General features: G+C 45.1%; 1 protein-coding gene across 2 annotated transcripts in view; it reads left to right on the top strand.

Moving 5' to 3' along the window:
* The window catches only part of ISM1 (isthmin 1), a 71,505-nt gene extending 55,471 nt beyond the window's left edge, over window positions 1-16,034 (top strand). For both annotated transcript variants that reach the window (XM_077872188.1, XM_077872189.1), the window contains exons 4-6: window positions 6,859-7,002; window positions 10,301-10,390; window positions 14,314-16,034. In XM_077872188.1, the coding sequence (XP_077728314.1) occupies window positions 6,859-7,002; window positions 10,301-10,390; window positions 14,314-14,831 (752 nt within the window). In that variant the 3' untranslated portion in view covers window positions 14,832-16,034. The remainder of the gene's footprint in view (window positions 1-6,858; window positions 7,003-10,300; window positions 10,391-14,313) is intronic.
* Window positions 16,035-17,882: the final 1,848 nt, after the last annotated feature.

Raw genomic sequence — 17,882 nt, 5'->3', positions numbered from 1 at the left:
ACCACCAGCAGCCTGAGAAACAAATGCTGTATGATGGGAATGACTTGTCTCACACCATTGTACTCTCACCCTTACCTCCATTTCTCAGTAGAAAGACCAGCTGTATATTGGAGAGTCACTTCTGCCACTAAGAGATGATACTAGGCAACTTCCAAAACAGGAAGACCGTTTTGTAAAGGCATGCCTTGTGTTGGGCACCATGCTAAGCTCTGGGAATCCAAAAGTTAGAAAGATGCAGGCCTTCCCAAAAGAGGATCTCACCTCTCTGTGGACAAGGGAGAAAAGTTGTGTGATAGAGGAAAACAGTGCCATGGTAGAGATACACGTCAAATGCTAAGGGAGCAGAAAGAGAGAACTCCTACCGTCCTTCCAGCCAGGGGGCTTGTAAAACCTCCCCTTTCCCAGAAGTCCAGGTCCAGTTTATCTGTTTTCCAAGGGAAAGGACAAGGGATAGTCACCAATATGTATATAGCATTCACCATGCACTAGGCCTTCTTCATGGCATCTCACATATATCAGCTTGTTTAATCAGCTCCCTGGGGTGGGTACCCATTTTACAGATGGGAAACTGAAGCCTAGAGAAGTTAAGCAACTTGATCTCCCCTTGAGGGTCAAGGCCTAGAATTCATTTCAGGCAGTCTGAGCCCAGAGTCTGTTCTTTTAACCACTTTGTTATTCTGCCTTTCTGGGGAACAAAAATATATATATATAGCACATCCTTTAGGACAGTAGAATGTTCTAGAAATGCATACTTCGATTGGAAGGCATAAATGGAAGGAAAAGTCCAGTGATGTTAAGCAAGAGGAACACAGAGGATCCCTGGGTGCCAGTCTGATGTGTCACAGGTTTCTGGCTTAACCTGTTTGCCCCACACACAGGGAATACTGTTTTGAAGAATGGAGCTCAGACCCTCCACATCAGAATCCCTTGATTGCATGTTTGAAGATGCCAATCCCAGCCCCAGCCCCTTCCCTCTATACCAGTGGTCCTTAAGGTGTGAACCCCAATCAGCCGTATCAGCATGGCCTGAGCTGTGACAGGCATGCACATTTTCAGGCACCAACCCCAGGCCTATTCAATCAGACACTCTAGGATGGGTCCCCCAAATCTGTGTTTGAACAAGCCCTCCAGGGGGCTCTAGTGCACTGAGCACCACTATTCCAGAGCAACGGTTCTCTGCCTTAGTTGCTCCTGAGAGTCACTTGAGTAATTTTTTTTAAGTCCCAATGCCCAGACTTCTCTTCAGCCCAGTTAAATTGGGATCTCTGGGGGTAGGGCCCAAGCATCAGTTTTTAAAAGCTCCATGAGTGGCTCCAGCATGCAGCCCAGTTTGAGAGATGCTGCCATCCTTCTACTGAACTAGAATGCCCAAGAGTGAGACCTGGAGTTGGTCTCACTCTGCTTTTTTGTCTCTTTCTTTTTGCAACCAAAATCACCTGGTGATTCTCATGCTCACCAAAGTTTGGAGACCATGAATAGAAACAACTTTTGCATCTAAAACCCTTAGAGAAGACACTGCTGAATTCATGAACATTAAGAACATCGTCCATTTCAATCTTAAAGATAGAATTTACTTGTACTAGAATAGTTACTATAACGGCCTCAGCCACCTTCACCCTAGCTTTCTAGGCCTAGAATACCTATGGAATGTCCCTCATCTGGACCTTCCAGCAGCCCTGGGCCTTGGAGAAACTCCTGTATTTTATGATTTTGGAGTATCTCTTAGTAACTGCCTCATCATTGGAGTGTAGGTATCAGGATTGCTACTTTGTAAAGAAGAATTTGTTCCTCTGACTACCCCCAAAGGAGTGCTTCTCAGACTTTAACATGCCTACAAATAACCTAGGGGTCTTTTCAAATGCAGCTTCTGATGCACTGGATGAAGCTGGCACAGCCAGCCCTCAGACCACACTTTGAGTAGCAAGACTCTGTTGTAAATGCTCAATAGCATGCAAAATGAGTAAATGATGACTACTTCTCTGACAGGCTCACAAGGGATGTGTGATTTCCAGAATTCTATGCAGCATCAGATGAGCTGAATGCTCTTTTTTTCAATCAACAAAAAACTATTAAGCAATTTGTAAGTATTTGTCTCTATGTTGGATGCTGTGATGGATACAGTGAGAGAACAGGTGGCCGGGGAAGGTGGGGTTCATGCTGTGACAAAGCAGCGCCACTCATTGTACTTTGGTATGTGCTGCCTTGTCTGGGGCGTGCTAATACTGCCACAGGAAACTGGTCTTTGTGGAGGGTGTTGATCTCAGATTTTGAAAGCTAGGATCTTTAAAAAAAGAATTTAAATGTTTCGGACCAAAGAGTACTTAAAAAAAAAAAAACCTAGGTGAAAAAATAGACTAGAATGGGATCTTCAGAATAAATTATAAAACACAAAATAGAGGTTAGGTAGACCTACTTCATGATTGTGGAAACATGATGAGACCATGAGTTGGCTCAACTCCTGACTGGATTTGAGATGCTACATTTTAAATACCTTCTGTAGAGATACTTTATGTATCATCAAGAACAAAGAAAGAGTCCAAATAAATATTTTTCTGTCAAATAGTAGTATACCATTCCCAAAAATGTTCTGAATAACCCGCATAATGAAATCAGATAGGCATTGCTTACTGTAACCTGGGTTTGGGACTCAGTTCTTTGCAATCCTCTGACTGGTCATGGTCCTATTTTAATAAATTTCACAGTGATTTTTGTCAAGGCTTTTCTTTGCAATGTTGAATTATGGCCACATAAGTGGGTGTCTTAAAAAAAAAAAAAGAGGCCAACATGAGCCAGAGTTAAAGCTGCAGGAGTACCAGGATATGGAACAGCATACGACTGGAACAGAGAGACCCCACATCTAATCCCAGCTCTGCCAGATTTGAGCTGTGTGATGTTAGGCAAGACCCTTAACCTCTCTGAGCCTTAGTTTCATTATCCATAAAAGGCAGATATTTCCACCTACCCGCAGAATCATTATAGGAATTTAATCAGTATGTTTAGATGGAGAAGCTGGTTAAAGCAGGCCCTCAATAATTGGCAGCCACTCTCATCTAAGATTAGTGGTGGAGGCTTGCCTGTGACCAAGTCAGGACCCAAATCACTCCAGTTGCCCAGATACTGTTTAATCACTACCTTAAAATTTCAAATGACATGTTTGAAACCCAGCTCTCAGTCCAGTACACTGTGGATTGTTTTCTTCCCTCACTGAGCTCTTTGCTGTCATAAGGACTGTTTTTTTGTTTGTTTTTTGTTTTTTTTTTAACTGTCACTGTCACCTTGGCAATTACTGCTGGTCATACTCATTTTCTGCTCTGAGCGATGTTCCCTGGCAGGTGAGCAAATTAGAACAGACTTGTTTTATTAAAGCAGAAAAGAATACTGCCCTCAAAGCCTTCTGTCCTTTGCACACATTAAACAAATAAAGATTCCCCAAGAGGAGGGTCTTTCCTGGGACATCCATCTGAAACAGTATGCTATGGAGCCTTCAGGAGGATGAGCTGACATATACACCTTGCCCTAGGAGGTGGCTTCATTTCATTCCAAGCCTAATAGAAATGATGAGCCATGTGGCTACAGAACTATTTTGTGCCTGACTTTGAGGGACCACCTTTTAAGTTTGGAAAATAAATGACTTTGTGAGCATTTAAAATAAAAACCTAAAGAAAACCACTTACTGGGATAGTAAACCCTTCATTATTCCAGAGTCTGCTAGCCACCTAGAAAGCATATTTTAAGGAGATTTTTTTATGGTATATTTGTAACAGTTAACTTTTGCTGTTTAAGAAACCACCCCCCCCCCAAATTGAGTAGCTTAAAAGAACAAATGGGTTCTCTCGTAAGAATCTGCAGTTTGCCTGGACTGTTCTTCAACTCTGGGCTGGCTTGGCTGGGGCTGGATAGTCGAGGATGGCTTCACTCAGCAATGGGCCCCCAGCTGGACAGCTGGGCATCCTGCGGTGGCTGGCTGGAGTCTCTCACTCTCCAGGTGGCCAGCCCAGGCTCTTCACATAGTGATGGAAGAGTTCTCTGCAGCAAGAGGACAAATCCTAATGCACAAGCACTTGGCCAGCCTCTGTTTGCATCATATTTGCTATTTTCCCATTGGCCAAAGCAAGTCACATGGCCCAGGCAGGGGTCAACAGGAAAGGAGAGTAACCAAAGGGTAGATACGGGGAGAGGAATTATGGAAGCCGTTTTTCACATAATCCGATTCAGTATTAACATTCAATAATTTAGATCCAAGAGCCCAAGACCAGAAATTACCTTGCACAAAGATTCCAATATAAGCCTCATGGCGGGGTTAATGCTGAAATCTCAAAGTTCAAGCATATTTCCCCAAATTCTCTCCCCATATTACTACAACAGTAACGAAAGGTTACTAGAGATTTCTAGATGGTTGAGGTCCCATTGCTTCCAATGAGCCACCACTTGGCATCACTGGAGTATGTACCCACCATATAGATGACAAGAACTCTACCTAAGTGATTTTAATAAGCTTCTTCTGACTGACCCACTGCCCCCTTTATGAGTCCAACAACATTACAATCTTTACTTGTGACTTTTTGTTGTTGTAGTTCCCTTCAACAAATCTGGTCTTGGTGGTACATGTAGGGTGTGGCTGAGTGTGTTCGGGTGTACATATAACCCACCACAACTGAATGTTCCCACTGACAAGAGTGTGATCTCATGATTGTCCCAGGCATATCTCTGATGTTCTCAGGGAGATTATCAAGAGATACCAGACCACAGAGGTCTTGGAGGGAGTAGCAGCTGCACCTACCCGGGTGGTTTCTCCCTCTGGGGGCAACTTGTCTCTCCAGTTCTACATGTTGATGCCTAGTAAGTGATGGGAGAGATGAAGAGGCTGACCTGGGGAGACAGGCCCAACTCCTTCACACGAGACAGTCATTTCAAACATCTGGCTTGGCTGTGTTGCTAGAAAACCATTTCTTAGAAGAAAATCAAAAAACAGAAAGATTCCTTTTGGGGAGAAAGAAGAAATGGATGGGGGCCCCAGGGCAGGCAAGGTGTGGGCAAACTCTCTGCTCTGGGTTAGGGATGAGAACACAACCATGAACAGCCAACACCCCCCCACACCCCACACCCCACAGCTCCATTTAAAGGGCTGAGGAGCCAGAACGGCCCTCTGTTTGCCTGAGGAGTGTTCAGAGTGAGCACCATGTAAACAACAGGCTGGAAGGCTGGCACAGAGCCCACACTGCAGGTAGAAACATGTGTGGACTACATTCCTGCCGGGCCTACATAATAACAATCACCACGACCGGTTATGAACAGAGGGGACCCCCTTCCCGGCAAAGCACATATCTATAGCCCCAAGCTTGGTACTGGCAGAGGCCCCAGGGCTGTAGGACGATCTGGAAAAACCAGGAGAAGTTATTATAGAGTAAAGAGGCTGCTGAGGGAGTCAGGCTGTAGAGATCAAGTGCTCAATACTAGGACCCAAACTTTCCTTCCTGTTACCCTTATGACCTTGGGTTAATTCTCCCCAGTCACTCTAGGACTTAGTTTCTTTACTTTTAAAAAGAGAAATTCAGTTTTGATGATATACCAACAATCTTTCTCACACTCCCAAGCCTTCCTAGTTTGATCAACTTCTCTTTTTTTATTTTATTTTTTTTGTAAATTTATTTTTTATTGGAGTTCAATTGGCCAACATATAGCATAACACCCAGTGCTCATCCCGTCAAGTGCCCCCCTCAATGCCTGTCACCCAGTCACCCCCACCCCCGCCCACCTCCCCTTCCCCCACCCCTAGTTCATTTCCCAGAGTTAAGAGTCTCTCATGTTCTGTCTCCCTTTCTGTACTTCCCACTCATTTTTTACTTCTTTTTTCATACCATTTAGTGGCTTCTAATATACTGTGTAACTTACTCATTTTTTGTTTCTTACTTATTTTGGACTCTTCTTACTAGAATATTAGTTCCATGAGGACAAAAATCTTTGGAAATTTTATTTAGTCATATTTCCCATATACCTAGAATTGTGCCTGGCATATAGTCGGGGCTCAGTAAATAGTCATTGGATGGATATTAAGTGATGACCTGGAGGGATCGTTTCTAGCTTTGCCATTATGTAGCAGCTACCTACTGCTGTATAATAAACCATCCCAGAACTCGGTGGCTTACAACAACAGAAGTTTATTATTTCTCATGATCCTGTGGTTCAGAAGTTCAGGGAGCACCCCACGAGGCAGCTGCTACACTCCTAATAGCATCTCCTCTACTCAGCTGTCCACTGGGAAGGGCTAGAAGGTTCAACAAGGCTTCATTCACATGTGTAGTATCCTGCAGCCCCTCATGCACCTCCTCTCTCTCCATGTGGTGGCCCTTAATTCACAGGTTTAGCCACAGCTTCTTCCACAGTGACTGGATTGCCCAAAGTGAAAGTCGGAAGCTTTCGGGCCTCATGGGGCTGAAGTCAGCTCAGATTTTAGAGAAGGGAAAATAAGCTCTCTTGCTTTCGTTCTCAATGAATGTATGTGTAAGGATGGAAGGAAGTGATGGTGGTCATCTTTGGAAACTACCTACCTGGTATTCTATGATCCCATACTCTACAAATGTGCGCATTCTCGATAAGCATTTACTGGGCACCTTCTAGGGGTCAGGCCTGGCCACGTGCTGACCACCACAGTGCTCAAAACCTCAGAGAGAGTTCCTGCTCTCACGAAGCTAATCCCTAAAATGAACTCTGGAGCCACAAGCCTTTTGACTCCAGCTGGCATCTGGTCCCCTCCAACAGTGAGAACGATGGAAGAAGACAACTGGCAGGCTGCTTGACAAGGGGGATTTGGGGACTCTTTGGGCGAGGCTGGTGACCATATCCCTGGCTCCCTTCCAGATTCCACAGATGGTGAGGGTGACTGGAGCCTTTGGTCTGTCTGCAGTGTCACCTGTGGGAACGGCAACCAGAAACGGACCAGGTCTTGTGGCTACGCATGTACCGCAACAGAATCTAGGACATGTGACCGTCCAAACTGCCCAGGTGGGTTTATGCAGGGGAGTGGCTCCAAGTTCAAGGGGAAGTTCTCCATTTATGTGTAAACCTTAGAGAAAATAAGTTTTAAAAAGACAACCATTTCCCTAATAAGAATTCTGACCAGACTGAAACAACAAGAGATGAGTAATGAGCTGAATGGTTGAAAAGATGGGTTTTCTGAGTCTTATGCACAACTCCCATGGCCATGACAAAGAACACAATGGCACAGTGTACATGTTTAATTTAAAGAAGGGACCCTGGTTAACTTGCGCATTTGATGTGGGATTTGTTGTGCCTTGAAGAGACAGACACATGCAGAGAGACATTCATGGTCTGATAAGGAAGTTAAGATGAGAGGCTTGAAGATTTATTTATTTGCTTTAGAAAGAGAGAGAACAAGTGGCTGGGGGTTGGGGGAAGGGCATTGAGGGGGAGAGAGAATCCTGAAGCAGATTCCCTGTGGGGCTTGATCCTAGGACCCTGAGGCCCTGACCTGAGCCAAAATCAAGAGTCAGCTGCTTAACCCACTACACCACCCAGGCGCCCCCAGTTAGTTATTACTTTAAACTGCATTGTCAGTGTTTTAAAAACTAAACTAATTGCAAACTTGGTAAGAGGCCGAATTGGGGGTAAAAAATAATTGTGTCTCTCTATAGCAGTTGTGTATCAAAGTGTGGCCTGTTTTTATAGGCATACACATTTTTAAAGGGTCAAGAAGAAAGAAGAGAAAGAGTGGGGGAGAGATACACAACCAAGACCACATGTGGCTCACAAAGCCTAAAATATTTACTCTCTGACCCTTTACAAAAAATTTACCTACTCCTGGCCTATAACTTTACATTTTACATGTGCTTCCGTTGCCAGTTAGAATATCAGCTTAAAGTAATATCTAGGGTTCTTCCAAAAAAACTGCACATTCTGAATGGTTTCATCTGAAAGATATTTCAGAGACAGGAAAATTTGAGCCCCACACCCTCAAACTTCCTTTTTCTTTTATTTTTATTTATTTATTTATTTTTTTTTTTTTTTTTTTTGAGAGAGAAAGAGTGCAAGTGAGGGGAGGGGCAGAGGAAGATGGAGAGAATCTCAAGCAGGCTCCACAGTCAGCACAGAGCCCAATGCGGGGCTCCATTTCACAACCCTGAGATCACGACCTGAGCTGAAATCAGGAGTTCGGCGCTTAACCGATTGAGCCACCCAGGTGCCCCCAGACTTCCTTTTTCTATTCCTAGAACTCAGTTGTCAGATCATAAGGCTGAGATTTGAAACAAAAAAGAAGTGGAAGAGCAAAAAGGTTTCTGAGAGGAGAGAAGGATCAGATAGGACGTGCTCATGTTAGCAAATGGCATGTGTAGAAAATGGGGCTGAATTTAACAAGCTCCATGAAATTCTGGCTCCATGTCAGCTATGCAGGTGGATTTCAGAAAGTGGAGCAACCATCAAGATACTTTTCTTGATCTTTCCCATGATCATCATAATGAAGCTGAGTTGGAAGTCTGATATGATGGGATTTAGATAGGTGGAAATAAACCATAAATAATAATAATATGAGAGGGAGGAAGAGGAGGAAGACAGGAAGACAATGAAGAACGAAGAGAAGGACAGTAGAAAGAAGATGAAAGAAGAAAATAAAATGATAATGAAGATCATGGAGAATAGGATTTTTTGAGGACTTAAGTATCCAGCAAATTTCTAAGGTCTTCTTAGGGCTTATTTCATTTAATCCCTACAATAGCTTCATGAAGTAGGGGTTTATTACTGTACCACTTGACAGCTACTGAAATAGGCATGAGGTTAACTAGTATGAGTCACTCAAGCAGCAAGAGATCAGTCTTGAATCTGAATCCAGACAGTGTGCTTAACCGATTGAGCCACCCAGATGCCCCCTGGGTGAGTCCATGTTCACCATTACACCATTCCTCTGCCACCAGGAGGAGGAATATGGGGCTCAGCCACTCATGGATACAGACAGCATTTAGTGTCAAGGCTTGGGGGCTTGCCTGCTGTTTTCTTTTCCCAAGCTAGTGCTCAGATCCAAGTCTACCACCTGGTGACCACCATTTTGAATGTTTCCTTCTCATTTTCTCTCACCACCTAGAGCAGTGTGCCCAGCAGCCCTGCTCATACATTTTCTTCTTTTCTGACCCCACCCTTCCATCCTCTCTGCCTCTCTGTTCCTGGGCCTTCCAGTTTTTCAGGGCTTCATTGGAACATGAAGGACTTTTTTTTTTTTTCTTTAACAGGATCTCTTTTATTTAGTTTGCTGATTCTCAGCCTTAGAGGAATGAGTCTTGGAGCCAACAGTCTCCCTGGCCTGGCAGTCATTACACTGAAAAAAATCTGTCTCCTAGGTCAACCCTACAAATAAGTGCAAGAGACCTCACACAAAGTCAGAGGGAGCCCCTTAAAGAAAATCAAGTCAGACCTCGTGACTACTATCTTCTACCACTCTGGCCTCCTCAGAGGCCGCAGCTGGCACAGGATTTCTGTTTTGCAGGGGAAGCCTGGATGGGGGTGGTAGTTTGGGAGAGGATGGGGGAACCAGGAAGTATGAGACAAACTGGGTTCAAGTAATGACAAGAGCAAAAGCAAGTAACGACAAGCCCAGATTATTCTCTTTGAAGCACCATTGGTGGTGCTGGAAGTCCTAGAATGTGAGATATCTGCTCTTTAGCTATGAACTGCTGCATCACCAAAATGAGCTATAAAATACTCCTGAGAAAATTATCAGCTAACACCTACCACTTACTCCTGTAGGTGCTTTCTTTACCCGTAATTTATTAGAATGTGTTTAACTCTCTGGAGGTGGGGCACTCATTTCTGCCCATTTTACAGATGTGAAAGCTGAGGCACATGAATTTTAAGTGGCTTAAAGGTTACAGGTTAGTAATGATTGGAACCCAGTTGGTCAGTCCTTAAAACTGGTTTTGACCACTAGACAAAATATTAACCACTGCCTCTAATCCAGTTTGTCACCCTGATACCACCAGATAGACAGCCTTGCAGACACGTGTCCCCTACCACCCAAAACCCCATTCCTGGCCCTAGTGAATGAGTTCCTTAAGACTCATTCAGGCACATTTGGATCTGATTTCATACTGCAAATGGTATCTGGGGTTTTAATATATTTTATGCTCTACTACCTGCTTTTTACTGTTTCCTCCACTGGCAAATTCCTACCCATGAGTAGTAATGAATACAAAAAAGGCTTTGTTCAGGTGTATTTGTTTCTTTATTTGCTGGGGAGGTAGGGGGTAACTTTTTCCATATAACTAGGGGAAAATGAGCTCTTGTCTGTGTTTAGGAATTGAAGACACCTTCAGGACAGCTGCCACCGAAGTGAGTCTGCTTGCGGGAAGTGAGGAGTTTAATGCCACCAAACTATTTGAAGTTGGTAAGGAGATCTTTTCCCCCTCTTTTTTTTAAATCCAAATATTGATTTAATATTTTGGAGATTCCTTTTGCCTTTGCAGTGCCATCCCATCCTAGGATCCATTTAAATGTTTCATTTTCCTCTTCTGGGGTCCAGTTCTCTCAACATATTTTTTGCTCACTGAATATACGCCAAGCAAGAGAGAGCAGTCCCATGCCTCCTTCACCAGGCTGAGCAGAGTGCCCTCTGTGTCTGCCTTGCTTGCTACAGAGCTTCCGGGGCAAGAGGTGGGACAGAGCTGCCCTTCCCTTAGCGTGGATTCAGTCTCAAATGGGGCCTCAGGCCCCATGAATCCCCTCTGGTAGCACTCACTGAGTGTCCCCAAGAAGTCAGGAAATGCTGGTGTCAGTTCTGTAGCAAAAGTTCTTCCCCCAAGGGAAGAAGGGAAAAGGAACTTTCTTAGTATTATGCCTGCCTCCCTCTACCGCATAAATTTTTTGTAAACCCTTGGCATACTCTGCTACTTATCTGCTAGAAAGTACTAGACCAAACACAATAAATGTGAACCAAGCCAAATTGAAAGTGACTACTCAGGTCCAAGATGGGGCGCCTGGGTGGCTCAGTCAGTTAAGTGGCTGCCTTGGCTGAGGTCATGATCCCAGGGTCCTGGGATCAAGCCTTGCATCTGTCTCCCTGCTTAGTGGGGAGCTTGCTTCTCCCCTGCCCCTCCCTCTGTTTGTGCTCTCTCTCTCAAACAAATAAATAAAATCTTTTTTTTAAAAAAAGAAATATATTGGGATCCCTGGGTGGCGCAGCGGTTTGGCGCCTGCCTTTGGCCCAGGGCGCGATCCCGGAGACCCGGGATCGAATCCCACATCGGGCTCCCGGTGCATGGAGCCTGCTTCTCCCTCTGCCTGTGTCTCTGCCTCTCTCTCTCTCACTGTGTGCCTATCATAAATAAATTAAAAATAAAAAAAAAAGAAATATATTAAAAATAGCTTCATGTGCTTTAGGATGCAATTCTTTATTGCTGAAAGATGAGACTCCTTCTGCAACATTTCTTCATGCTACTCGAAAATTCTTTCCTGGCCTTTTCACTTCCACCCTACCTCATCAGCCAAACAGGAGGCAGTATAGAAATTCTTTGTGATCCAGGACTTCCATCTCCATCCTTCACACATACGAACTACATTTAGTAGGAGCCTTCTACAAACATAATGCATGTGACTCCCTCCCCCCACCAAAAAGAAAAATAGTGAAAGATTAAATGTGGGAAATTTACATAAAATGGTAGAGCAACAAAGGTTGTCTTTGGGGGCAGAGAGATTCTCAGGTTTGCCCATACTATACACCCTACAGACAGGCAGCTGCTTGCTTTTTTGCAGAGGGATAGCTCCAGTTGCACAAAGCCAACTGAGATGAATGGGAATGGGTATCAATCAGGTTCTGGGCAGGAGCAAACACAGCATACTGAAATCAGGTTATTGAGGAGCATTGGATTAGGGTCTGTTTGCAAAGAGGTGAACAGGATAGAAAGACACCCTTGGCCTGAAGGGACCAGGGGGAGGAGTGGCTACTAGAACCCATAGAAAAAATGTGTGGAGAGGGCTGCCTGACAGCACTCCTGGCTCTCAGAAGGATGTGGCCAACCTGCAACAGTGAGGGAGGAAACACAGGAACAAATACTTTGACCTCACTCTCTTCTCTCCCCCTGGTCGCTGGCCAGGTCCTCCCCTGGGATCAACCCAAAGAGAAGTCAGGGCTCGAGGTAGCCCATTGATATAGTCCATGTAGGACAACCTTCCAGGGCAAGGAAAAACATGGAATGAGGATAGAGAAGGACAAACAGAGGATTCCTCACAGAGATGGGACACAGCTTGAGCTGCACAAGGTCATTGTCCCCCTTGTAGTATCTCCATTGTCTGATCTATAAAATGTTATGAGATGACAGCGTGAACTGACAGACCTATTGTAGAATTAAATTAGTTAATATTTGCAAAGCATTTAGAGCATGTCCATCACACTGAAGACCCACAAAAGTTTGATAGGTAAAAATAAGCCAATGTATATCCTACAGGTACATGAATTATGATGACCGTCCACACTGGAAACAGAAAAGCCATTTTTTAGGGCCTTCACTGAATATTGTTTCTGAAGACCACGCCCTCCAAAGGAGACCTTCACTGGCTTTGTAGACACACATTTCCCAGGAGGGAGCCTGCATTCTGTCACTACTGTCCGGTCAGGGGCTCACAGGGGTGGAATCTTAGAGCTCAGGCCCAAATGGAGCCCTAGCACACCCCCAATGGCAGCGTACCCTGGACCCTATGCTGTGGGCTCCCTACTTTCCTTCAGCATGATCCTCATCACATTCTAGGACACAGGCGTCCTTTTCGTCCCCAGTTAAGAGATGAGAATCCTGAAGCACAGTGAGGGAGAACACCTACATGAGGGCATGAGCAGTATGCTAGATGCTTGAGCTGGAATTCAATCCCAGGCCACCAAACACAGGATCCCATATTCTTCATCTGAGGCCAGGCCTCTCTGAGCCCCTGAGAGATGCCCTATCTCTCCTGTCCTCATTCCACTGAAGAGAAGCCCGAGCCCTCCTCCAAACTGCCCGCCAACCGCGCCCATCCTGGCCACTTGATTGCCTCTTAGGGCACCACCAGCCTCCCAGGCACCTGGGTCAGAGATGGGAAGTTGCTTCTGATGTCTTTCTTCCTTCACCATCAAACCCACCCAGGCCTGGCAGCCTTCTGACCACCCTTGATCCCTCCTCTTCCTTCACTTCCCACCTGGACTCTCACCACTGATAGCAGCACTGAATACATCCTCCTTACTGTGCCACTTGGCCAATAGCTCACTGTCCCTCAAAAACTATCAGTAGTTCCTTAGTGTCCTCCAAACAAGCGTAAACTACACTGAAGAGCCCCACGATCGGACACCAACAGCCTTACTTCCTTCCCTATAACGCCTGTTCCTGTGACACCGAATGTGTTCCCCTCCCCCAGACAACCCCAGCAGATGTCTTCTGCTCACCAATGGTCACTGTTTGCCTGCTCCTGGGTCCAGCCATTCCCATGAGGCAGTGCAGGACCAGATAAACATTCCTTGGTTTTTCAAATAAAACCAGGAATCCACATTAATAAACTGCAATCACCTAAGTCTTAAATGAAGCCAACAATTAATTAATTGGCAATTAATTCAACATATTTTTAATTCTATAAGATCCAAATACAACAATCTCATGGGGGCAGGTTCTGGCTGGAAGACTAGAGGTCCATAGCCTCTGGCCTAGACGTTAAGTTCCCTAAACACAGGCCACCAGCCCCTTCCTCTTTGAGGCATCTTATTACATGGATTGCTTACAGTGATTGTCACTCTCTGGTGCCTACGATTAAGCCATCAGCTTTAGTTTAAACCAGTCATGGAGTGGCACAAATAAAACCTGGTCCCACCATCCTCCTCTGAGGCACTTCTCCCTTGTCACCATGTACTTAAAGAGGAGATTCAAACTTGCCCTCTGAATTATTGTTCATTTTGTTCTAGGGGAGAGTGGGGTTTTCCCCCATATCCTCCCGTTTCTTCCCCAGATGACTGCTAAAATTCAGGGATAACAGTATCATATATTTTCAGAAGACAAACCAGATGAAGCAGTTGTGCTGGTGAAATCTAGGCGATGGCATACAGGTCGTCACTGCTGAAGTAGCTTCTCTCTACATTTCTGTGCGTCTGGAAATGTTTCATAGCCTAAAGCGGGGAAGTTGCCTGGTGAATAAAGTTCCCAAGTTCCAGGGGGTGGTGGTGGTGGATACGATCAAACCGAGGGCTGGTGGCTCCCCGACCGCAGGGGCTGGCCCGGGAGGGCAGGACTTGGCTTCAGTGTTAACCAGCTGCCCGTCTTGCACGTGGTGACAGGGTGTCCCTGCGGTCTTTTTCAGACACGGACAGCTGTGAGCGGTGGATGAGCTGCAAAAGTGAGTTCTTACAGAAGTACATGCACAAGGTGATCAACGACCTGCCCAGCTGCCCCTGCTCCTACCCCACCGAGGTGGCCTACAGCACGGCGGACATCTTCGACCGCATCAAGCGCAAGGACTTCCGCTGGAAGGACGCCAGCGGGCCCAAGGAGAAGCTGGAGATCTACAAGCCCACGGCCCGCTACTGCATCCGCTCCATGCTGTCCCTGGAGAGCACCACGCTGGCAGCCCAGCACTGTTGCTACGGCGACAACATGCAGCTCATCACCAGGGGCAAAGGCGCGGGGACGCCCAACCTCATCAGCACCGAGTTCTCGGCCGAGCTCCACTACAAGGTGGACGTCCTGCCCTGGATTATCTGCAAGGGCGACTGGAGCAGATACAACGAGGCGCGGCCTCCCAACAACGGACAGAAGTGCACGGAGAGCCCCTCGGACGAAGACTACATCAAGCAGTTCCAAGAGGCCAGGGAGTACTAAGGAGATGCCACCTCGGGTATATGTGACACAGACGCACTGCACTGATGTCGCCGGGGCAGAGGTGCGCCTACCCGCATCCATGTCTAGGTGTATATACCACATGGGCATTTTTCATCAATCACGCTAGGGGTGCGCGCCAGGCCCCGGTGGCTGCCCTCTGAAGCCACCTCGCCACCCGAGATGCCCCTGGAGCTCCTTGGAATTCCTCGGGGGGGAGATGTCGGCGGCAGGACGAGGACAGAGGAGTCAGAAGAAGAACCTGGAAGCCATAGCAGGTGGGATTCGATGCGCACCCAGATCCAGTGTTTCCTAGAGAAGCAAAGCGGAAAAGACCGAGCTGTAAACGTTATATGCAGTTTTTATATATAACTTATTTAATATGAATGTGACTTAAGCATAACCTTTTCGCTGGAGTTGTGAAACTGTTTAATCGCTTCTGTGAGAGTTCAGACAGGGGCTAAAGGATGTGGGAGAGAAAGGGAATTTTGGAATTATTTTTTTTTAACTAAGTAACTCAACAGAAGTGTATCAAAACAAGAAAACACCCACTTTAAACCAAATGTTCTTTAGTCGTGAGGCACCTTGCTGGAGTCTCGGCTTCCCGAATGCCCTTGCCTAAGATTGGATAGGGGGTGCGGGGCACACGGGTATTTTAGGGGCACATCTGAGGACTGATTTTAAATAGGCTTTAAAATAAAAGGCCAATATTAGCATAACGCTATAATTCTACTAAAAGGCTTCAGAGTGGCAGAAGTTCTGCTTATGTCTTAGTAGGTTCAGAAGGCTGCAGGAAGGTCAGACATAAAAACAGGTAGTAGCACTTTTCCAAAGAAAAAAAGAAGCAAAATAAATGGGAAAAGAACATGGACCTCATTTCATCTATTTTAGTCTAATACCATTGTAACATTTTTTTACTCCGCCAATATATTCCCAGTAAATACATATAGAAAGAGTAGGAGGACTCAAGTCTAGAAAATCCTAATTGTTTATGTTTTAAGAAACGAAAAAAAAACTACATTATTTTTGTAAAGTATTTATTGAGTCATTGAGTCTTGTGCATCAAGCGATTGTGATATGACCTGGTTCTGTAGTGTGGAACTTAGGACAAATAAAGAGTTTGTTGTTATGCAATCTTTACTTGCAAAACTCCAGGAGAAGAGAATATATACTAAAATCATAATAAAATGTGTTACCTGCAATAAATGTGTTAACTGCAAATATTTATAATGCAAATACCATAAAGAGCCCTGGTAGCCCAGGGCTTCAAGGCAGGGGAGAGGAAGGTTCAAGCCAGGTGGGAATAAAAGACTCACTGATTGATGCAATGATGGGTGGTATAACTCATAGCATCTTTGGCACCAAGAATGTCAACCCAGGCCCCAGGAGGCTGAACTGAACCTGACACACAGGTAAGTTTTTGCACACTCAGAGCTAAGAAAGAGCAAGGAAGAGCAGGCCAGAGCAAAGGCAGTCTAGGTGAGGGGCACCTGGGTGGCTCAGTCGGTTAAGCATCTGATTCTTGATTTCAGCTCAAGTCTTGAGCTTAGATCATGAGATTGAGCCCTGAGTTGAGCTCTGTGCTGTGCTTGGAGCCTGCTTAAAATTCTCTCTCTCCCTCTCCCTCTGCCTCTCCCCTATCTCCCCCCAACCAAAAAAAAAAAAGAGCGAGAGAGAGAAAGAGAAAGAGAGATGGTCCAGGTCAGCAGGGCTGCTTCCAGACAAAATTCTGCAATGGCATAAGTAAGTAGAACTACTCATCATGCAGATTATTCCTTTTCCAGATGAGAATACCAAAACTCAGAGGGGAAAAATATATCACATTGGGCCCATCTTTCATTTCCTAGCCTAATGCTCTTTCTATTTTATCAAATTGTTGGTGTCCTGGTGGTGTCTTTGGTATTCTTAATCCCACCCTTAAGTTCTCCTAATAATATTTGTTCTTTTGGAAAAGCTGTTATCAATTATTTACACTTTAGAGTGAATTACCTATGCGTTTCCCTTCTCAGAACATTTATATTTAAGAGCTATTTCTAATTATGACATGAGAAGCCTTATTGACATCTGAAGGAGTTTTAGGCACCTGAACTGGTAGGAGAGAATCAATACATCTATTTACCAGGGAAACAGATTTGGTTTCTAATAATAATAGGAAGACTATTTCTGCAAAGAGTGTTGGTTGCAATGGATTGCATTGCCTTTGAGATGGCAAGTTCCCTGTAGGGACAGGTATTCAAGCAGAGACTGGAGATGAAACACATATGAAGCTCAACTGAGTGATGAGAGAAAAAAATGGACAACAATAACACCCTCTGATAAATGTTTTATTAAGGGTAAGCGCAAAAAACTATGGGAAAAAAGGCAGGAAGCAGGGAAGTACGTGTTGAGGCAAATGGAGGAGTGGAATTTCATAAAGCAGCAAAGAGGGAGGGGGAAGTGGATGCATTTGAAGTTAGAAAAAAGTAAGAACAAAAATAAGGAACGAGGAAGAAGCTTGGGGTTTACTAAAGGCCGCATGTTTAGAGTGATGAGCAGAGGAACAAGAGTGGTAAGTTTTGGAGCTATACCTAAGGTGTCTTTATTAAGGATTTATCATAGAAGATGAAAAGGAACAGAGCTCTTTCCTACTAAAGTGAGAATGACTGATGTGAGCAGTATTTTCAATGGGCTCGTTGCCTTTTCATAACAGACCTTGCTGACCTAATGAAATGAGAGTTGGAAGATAAGGTGAATCGGGGGCAAGCAAGGGCCCATGGGCTCTTTGCATACAGAATACATCCCTAGTCTCCTATACATCATCAGGTTAGTGCCACACCTCTGGAAATCTGGTGAACGATGATCTGCCTCTATCAGGAAAAGCTATTTTCCAGTCCCAAAGCCAATGAGTGATGCTCAGAAAGCCAGAACCCCTCGGCTCAGGTATCAACTAAGACAAGGCAATCTTTTCCAGCACAGGGGCTCAAGCTGGCCCCAGGGTAACCCCAGGTAATTCCCTTCTTGCAGATGGACCTTGTGCTTAAGAGCAGCAGCATGCAGCAAAGTGGCTGCCTACAA

Source organism: Canis aureus, chromosome 26 (genome assembly GCF_053574225.1).
Source record: "Canis aureus isolate CA01 chromosome 26, VMU_Caureus_v.1.0, whole genome shotgun sequence".
NCBI lineage: Eukaryota > Metazoa > Chordata > Mammalia > Carnivora > Canidae > Canis > Canis aureus.
Note: the sequence above shows the minus strand (reverse complement) of the source record. Positions and strands in the feature narration are given on the sequence as shown.